This window comes from Hesperophylax consimilis, chromosome 22, assembly GCF_061612785.1.
Source record: "Hesperophylax consimilis isolate HC1 chromosome 22, BYU_Hcon_1.0, whole genome shotgun sequence".
Taxonomy (NCBI): Eukaryota; Metazoa; Arthropoda; class Insecta; order Trichoptera; family Limnephilidae; genus Hesperophylax; species Hesperophylax consimilis.
This window is the reverse complement of record NC_142857.1, coordinates 27,146,895-27,155,385: the sequence shown is the minus strand read 5'-3', so window position 1 is coordinate 27,155,385 and position 8,491 is coordinate 27,146,895. Positions and strand designations below refer to the sequence as shown.

General features: G+C 35.8%; 1 protein-coding gene across 1 annotated transcript; it reads left to right on the top strand.

Annotated features, from left to right (window-relative positions):
• The first annotated feature begins 5,037 nt into the window (after positions 1-5,037).
• On the top strand, positions 5,038-7,849 carry LOC149413385 (uncharacterized). Its single transcript, XM_089645017.1, has one exon. It carries the CDS (start codon positions 5,181-5,183, stop codon positions 6,735-6,737), a length of 1,557 nt encoding a protein of 518 aa, XP_089501143.1. The 5' UTR covers positions 5,038-5,180; the 3' UTR covers positions 6,738-7,849.
• Positions 7,850-8,491: the final 642 nt, after the last annotated feature.

Genomic DNA, 8,491 nt, shown 5'->3' with positions numbered 1-8,491 from the left:
AGCTTCTCGGCGGGCCAGCGCGCGGACATAAATCTGAACCTGCCTTCACTATGTGCGTTCTCACACGTTTAGATACAAACATTCTTGTCGGCGCGCCTGCGCCAGTCGGCCGCTTACTCGCCGGCTAATCTGAAAGCCGAAACACGCGTTCTTTGTGTTCGTACACTAACACCTGACAGTCCTAATGCACAGCCCTTGAGATTATTTTTCACAATACGGCGCTACACAAAAATACAAATCATCCGAATATTATTGATTACAGTGATCACCTACATATGCTTCTACTGGTTTTGACAACGTGCGTCAAAATTTACTCGTGCCAGGCGCCGTTTGGCTCAGGGCCGGCCCTGCATGTGACAGGATGTCAAAAGGCGAAATGACAGAAGAATATTTATAAAAGAAGTCATAAGTCTTTTCCAGGACATAGTTGAGAGGTATGACACCCTCCACTGAGAAGATATGCGGTCGTGGTTAATTTAAGTTAGGTTATCTATTTGTCTGTCGCTTTTCACTCTCTTACGTCAGCTTCCCACATTTTAACAAATGTGTTTCAAATTTAACATAACTGTTAAAAAAAACCATTATGTACCTTAAATGGGTTTTTATCAGTTGTGTAAAATTAAACGCATTTTTAGTAAGGGGTATGAAAGTCACATAAGCTATGGTTCTCAAATTATGTGTGTAAACTGGACTATGATTTCCCACTCTCGTTTTAGTTGTAATTTTCTCACTGTATGTAAATATTTCACTGAAATCTTAACGGGCTTTGCTATTAGTTCAATGTGAATCAACAGACTGCCATATCGGCATAAACAGCCATGTAATTGAAAAGTGAAATCTAATTTTCTGAAGCGCGTCAGTTTTTTTTTTCAATTTTACTGGTATTTCTCATATTATCTTAATGTTTTACTTGAAATGATTATTGATAATGAAACAAAATAAATAAATATGTACCATCTTCTGGTTGTTTTACTGACGATTTTTTAGCGAATCACTTAACTGAAAAATCTCTTTCATCAATATGGTAATTACTTTGAACAAGTGTATCGTTCATTTAATAACATTCCTGAATATACTGAAATACAGGCTCGTAGTATTTTTGTTAAAAATTTGATAATACCAATAGGATTAATTTATTTAGACCCATGAAGTGTTATCTATGCTGATTTTAAAGAATTCGGATGTCAACAATTTACATAAGACAAGCAGGCCAATGAATTCGATTTTTTTTTCAAAAATTTGATCAATTTCACTAGGAGTGAGGGAACATTAAGCTTAGTTCGAGCAGACGGATACGCCCGCAACACACTTCTGTGTGTGTCTATTCAGTGTTGAAACCTCAAACATTTTAATGAAACTTTAAAATTATAGCTTCATTTAAACATAAATTTGATTAATCTCAATCATTTTGTAAATAATATGTATTGAAAATATCCTAAAAAATATTTTTTTTTAAACACTTTTATTCACGACATTTAAATAGTTATTCATTGTTTTATAAAATATGTGTATAAGTATACAGGTTGTTAAGGGTCGTACTTGAGTTGACTCATCAAAACCAAACAGCACAAAGCCATGACTGGTTACTCACCCAAGTAACCTCCCAGCCCCTCAACCCTTGCTAAATTTCAAATTCCAACAGATTTAAAAATATGTTTTTAGTTAATAAAAGAAAAAAATGTCACCGGAGAACAAAATTTCATTTACATTTTTAGTCCAAATGATGTCAAGAATCACTGGTTAAAGTAAGTCAAGTACGTTCCTTATTACTCCGTATGTATTATTTCTAGTAAATGATGAAACGAGAATATAAGCCTTAAAATGATATCGCATTAGGCACGCGGATAACAAAATGCGATACGAGAATGTATGTACCAACATGTTTGCTGCTTTGCTTATGTATTTTTCATATACGATATAATGTAATGTAAATATAATATTATAAGAATCCATCTACATTTTTAAATATCCTGTTACCTACTCCTGTTTTTGTGAATTATATTGTTATGGCTATCGATTAGAAGAATGGCGTTCACATACTTTTTGTCTAGCACTGATCTGGCAATATTTTTCCCATGTTGAAAAAAATTTCTACTTCAGTCAACTACGTATTGCTTAGGATTGTTGTAACTGTATGATAAAATATGGTTTTAGTTTGTTGTAAGTATGTTTGAATATGGCTTGTGGTACAGAAAACATTATAATAAATTTCAAATAGGTGATTATCATCATAGCGCTGCAACCAAGACCTCTTCCACAAATGTTCACCACTAATCATCGGACCTTATCGATCTAAACTTCTTCCACGTAGTAAGTTCACATATTCGTCAATTTACCTCTACGAACTTAATTCCACTAGGTCATGTTAGGTTGGCATCTTGTTTTTTGCTGTCAAAAATCGTATATAATGTGTTGGTGGCTTTGCGGACAAGGATTATCAAAAATATGTTGAGTATGAACATTTTTTAAAGTATATATTTAACTATACACCATACACTGATAAGCTATGTGAAATTTATAAAAAAAATGTTCGGAACTCACAGCAAATTAATTTGATGGAAATATATAACTTCGAATACATTAATAAATATTTTATTATTATAACTGTGGCCCATTATTGTATAAAAACGCTTATGTTATAATATATTCTGAAATATTTTTATAAGTCTTGCGAATTGAAAAAAAACATTTTTCCTATTAGCACGTTTTATTAAACAATATTGATTATTGACGCTTTGAACATATGTTTTATGTAATCGAGTAAGTCTTTACAGCTGATTTTAAACAATAAATAATATAAATTTTTAAATGTGTTCTTTTGTTTTTATAATCCCCGTCATGCCGAGCAGAAAAATTGATCTTTTATCTCTAACTCGTTCACAAGTTAGAGATAAAAGATCACTAAAATTCTCAGTTAGAAGGAAAATTATTAATAAAATATTTTATTCAAAAAAATATCTAATACTCCACTGCCCAACTTAAATACTCAACCAGAGCACTAAGAGAAAATAAACTCGTTACTCCCACTTTGAATACATCTTTGGGGATCAGTGGTGAGGCACGAAATAAAAGGCGTGTGGTAAAGGTCATTGTGTTTTATTGATGAGTCAGGTAGCCGTGACGAGAGTGGACGTAGGACAGAATAATACACCGGATGCTGGCTGTGATGGCAGGTCAAGCGCGGGTCAGTGAGTCGACGCCGGGCGCTGGTGACCGGGACTCGATGAAGGTCAGGCACTGGCGAAGAACGTAGGTCTTCAGGCACTCCAGTGCTGACGAAACGGCCGAAGGTGCGGTGGACCTTGTAGGCGGTTGAACGGGAACGGTGTGACCAGTGAGGATGCTGCGTGTCCTCTTGGTGGTCATGGTAGCGTGGAAGAAGCGCTGGTCAGAGACGCTGGAACCAGGGCGCTTGTAATCCGAGCAGCGCTTGCCAGGAACGGCGATCTGGACAAGGCGCTAAGATGATGTCCCGATAGAGTCCATGATGGTACGGGCGAAGCCGGGTATATGTCCTTTGCGCTAGTAAGAGTAGCGCGGGCTATCACTCGTTGATCCTTGTAGACTGACGGCGGAATGATGACTGACTGACTCGCTGTGTTGGGCTTATTTATACTACACGGCCGACGGTAGCAATAGGTAGATGGATGGCAACTAAATTCTAGGCACTCGCACAGACTGTGTGTTTCGGGAACCTTCGACAGCGTGGCAATTATGCATAGGCGGAAGACTCGAACCTTCTGACGAGTTCTCGTAATGTCCCAGACTGAGTGCGCGATAGTATTGTCGCGAGTAGACAAGTAGGTCCCTGCATACTTTGTTTACGATGCGATGCAGGTACATAATTCGGGAGTAGGTACTAAGTAGGTCGAGCGGTTTATTATTAATTATTCATTTATTTATTTATTATTTATTTATTGTTTGAAACATTTACAGAGTGTTAACAATTATTACATTTATATTATTTCGGTGGGAATGTGCACAGATATTAACACCCCAATTAAAAATGTTCATTCAATGGATTATTCTCGACGCCACAGACACCCCCTTCCCAGCAGCTTTGCTGAGGGCTGCGATTGAAGAAATAGCTCAGAGACGAACGTCTTTAAAGTGTGACACTTCATAAAAAAAAATTTTTGCAAAACACATGTTCACAACACAGGCTGAAGATACACTCAGATTACCATGGTGGCACTATTATCCGCGCTTGTGCGGAGATGGTCTGGCGCATGATGCTCCGTGGTGCCTTAACTGATCACCCATTTTAAGACGGGGTTACCGGTGAGTCGGGGTAACACTATCACGTCAGGCTGCAGATCACGTCGGGGTCACCACTTTGGGGATCAGGAGAGAGGCACGAAATGAAAGAAAGTTGTGAAGGTCACATGTGTTTATTGGTGAGTCAGTTGCCGTGACGAGGAGATGATGTAGGACAAATGTTGAATACTCCGGTTGCTGCGATGATGTGGTGGTCGAGCGCGGGACAGTCATCGAGTCCCGGTCACCAGCGCCCGGCGTCGACTCACTGACCCGCGCTCGACCACCACATCATCGCAGCAACCGGAGTATTCAACATTTGTCCTACATCATCTCCTCGTCACGGCAACTGACTTACCAATAAACACATGTGACCTTCACAACTTTCTTTCATTTCGTGCCTCTCTCCTGATCCCCAAACATCTTTTGGACAGGTAAATATTTAATTCTATGCTACGATACTATACATTGCTTGACCAAATCGAACAAAAAAAAACGGAAATGAATATATTTAAAACAAAAGTAAAAACATGGCTAGGAGAACAAAGTGTTATTCAACTTACAAACATTATGAAGACGATGTAAAGACAACTTGAAACTAAATACAAAAGTTTAAAAACCACAGGCCTCCTCAGGTGATTTATACTTATATTTTACTTTGTACCTAGATCATGTACAAACTTTGCAATTGAAACTAAAAAATTTAAAAAAGAAACTAATATCGATTCCCTCCAAGCCCCATCCCTTCATCTGTCAAAAAATGACAGTTCTTCAGTTTTTCAGTTGTTTTGATGTTTGAAGTCAGTAATTCAAACGTAAAAATAATGACCTATTTTTGCTTCGTATTTGGGATATTCCGAGGAAAACAAGACACAGACAATAATAGTTACGTAAAAAGCTAATATTTTTAACTTATCTACAACATGGAGGTTGTGCAGCCCGCAAAGGAAATTTCAATTAACGTCTGTCAGTCTCAAGCTTCTTCATTACAAATTGAAAACGACTGTGAGAAACACAACTTCACCTGTTCACATTGTTTAAAGGTATTCACTTCATTGTCTATCCTCACTGAACATGTGCAAATAGCTCATTCGGAAAAATGCAAACATCTTGATAAACCAACGAAAACATACAAATACAAATGCAGTTTCTGCAGAAGACAGTTCAATCATATAAACAATTTACGATTTCACGAACGTAAATTCCATTCTAGTTCCGTCCCTACTAAAAAGTCTACTCATAAATGTCCGCTTTGTGGTTTAGATGTAACAAAGAAAACGTTCTTCGAACATTTTGACAATGTGCATAGTATCAAAATTGAGACAGAGAACTTGGAATTTCGATCTTTGGAAGAGTTCACTCGGTGGAAGGAAAACACGGAGAATGAATCCAAATCAAAATTTGTAAAGGAAAGAGGTTCTTGCAAGAACAAATACTTCAACGAACATTATTACGTCTGTCATAGATCTGGATATTACGTTTCTGAAGGCAAAGGAATCAGACGTTTGAAAATGACAGGCAGCAATAAAATAGATGGGATTTGTCCGGCAGGATTCAAAGTTTACGAAGCTCTAAGCGGAAAATGTTCCGTCTCCTTCAGAAAGACTCATGTCGGCCATAAAAACGAAGTGGAACACTTAAATCTTTCCAATTCCGATCGCAAATTTGTGGCTGGTAAAATAATCAACAAAAAACATTATAATATGATTCTTAACGAGGTGAGAAATAACATACCGGATGGTGGATTAAAAAGATTAAATTTGTTGACTAAAAAAGATCTTTATAACATTGAACGCAGAGCAAATACGTTGATTGAGAATACTTCCACGACTAATGATGATTTGTACGAAGAAATGGTCGAACATCAAGAAGTTTATGAGTATTGCAATATTGTGTTTCCCAACATTCAAGATGGCAAAACTGAAGAAGATCAATCGGACTTACAACACGAAGAAAAAGAAATTTTGAAAAAAGAATTTTGTGAAATAGTTTCATCTTTAACTACACCGAATGAATTTTCTTTGGTTAAAGGACTTTTGGATACATTTAAAGAAAATTTGAAGATACTTAAAAAAAGCGATTTATATGCATCACAGCAGGTTGCAAATAATGAATGTCCACAAAACATTATTTCTAACGATTCTTTAATTCTTGAGCAAAATTTCGATAATGCTGGGAATATTGTACAAGGTATAGAAATGGATAATTCGTCAATTTGTGACGCAGGATTCATTCCATTTTCTGTTCAGAATGAACCTGAACAAATTTCTGAACCAATTTACTGGAAAATTATTCAATCGTCAAGTACCGAATCATCTTGTAAAAATGTAATGGGTTCATCTGATAAAATGATTTATTTCTTAGATCAACAAAATGGTGGTGCAAAGTTTATCGACGCTTCAAAGTTATTGACGGTAGAAAAAAATGTTCAAGAAAATTTTGACGATATTGTAGAAACTAAAAATAATGGTGCAGTTTAAAAAGTCTTTTGTATTCATAACCTAGGGTATTGATCTCCAAGTGATTTATAGGCCTCATAAAGCAGTTAAAATATCATACATAACATAAACATGGCGGGTATTCAATTGAAACCAAACTCATTGAAATATTAAATAATTCAAAACAATTTTTTCAAACGGCTGTGCATGGAAAAGATTGTACATGATCAAAATAAACAACCTTCGGCACAAAGATTTTCAAATAATAATGGGACCTACAAACAGCATTGATTCAATAAATTGTACGGATATGTGCTGCTGTAAATATCTAGTGTTTCAAATTATAAAGTATTTGCCATTAAACCATCAGGCTAATTTGTTCGGTTTTGCAAACACATAGCTAATACTCGTAAAGTCTGTGTGTTCGCTTTTGAAACAGCTCATATGGTATGATAGAAATCATTGTATCTCTCTTACATCATGCTGAGAAATATGAACTAAACAGAGTTAGAAAGAGAAAACACTACGTTTTATATTCAAATCCAGAAGTTAACCACAGAAGAATAAAAATGTATACTTCTATGAAACCGAAGTTTCTGACCACAATTTGAGAATGATGCAAGAAATTTTGAGACCACCTCGTGAACTCTTCCCTAGTGGGACCTTCACGGAACCAAAGAGGAATGGAGAGGAGAGATGAGGCTCTCTTCCCTTGTGGGGCCTCCAGGGAACCAAGGGGGATTGGAGAGGAGAGATGAGACCTGGGAAGAGACATTGTGGAACCAGAAGACATAGCCACATATCCAATGACAACCCTGGTGAACTTTATAAAAGGGACCGGGTGACTTTTAAAGGAATGAGGTAAAATGGGAAATAGCACAATGGGCCTACGGCCTAAGTGCTCACGGGAACTACATGTAAACCGTCTCCGCTCTATAAATAAATAAACAGTCAATTTAAAATGGCGAAAAATTGAATTTTTATAGCTTATAATTTGAAACACAAATGAATTTAGTAGCACATATCCATTCTAGATATTTGCTATAAAAAAATAATTATTCAGTTTTTTGACCTACAATCAAAGTTTAAGTTGTGTCTGAAGAAGGTCACCCAACCATTCCTCTTGGGTTTTTTTTTGCAGAGGAATAATAAAAATTACGCTATTTAATTAATTAATGTTTTTCTTGATAATAAAACAATGTAAACTTTTTTTATTTATAATGTTGTTGTTTCTTTTCCCACTTCACAAATAAATTTGTAATACTTAAAATTTGACTTTAATAATTTACAAATAAATAGTTTGTTTTCTTTTTAATATTTACAGTAGATGTAGACATTGTTGCATTTCAATGAAAACTTTTTAAATTGAATTAATTATGTATGGAATCCTTATCCACCTGTCGGATTGTTTAGTTCCATCACTTCAATCAGCTGGTAAAACAGATTACTTCTGCCGCAGTGTTGCCATGAGCATAACTTGAAAACAATTTATTCGAAAATAATTCATAACAAGATACATTATTCATAATGTCCGCCCCGGGAACCAAGGAGGCAAAGCGCTAATCTAACACCTTATACAGAGCCAGCTCTGATTTTATACCAGCTTCCATACAAATCATCTATACAGAAAATACAAAAGATTGTCATACATTTGGCATCAATGTAGTTCATACAAAATTGTACTAATGCTCTGTCCAGGGTTTTAATTTAGGTTCAGGTTACTCATGGACAACGTCTACAAATGAAAAATTTAAAAAAAAGTTTTTTCTATTTCATATTTCGTTGATAATTATATC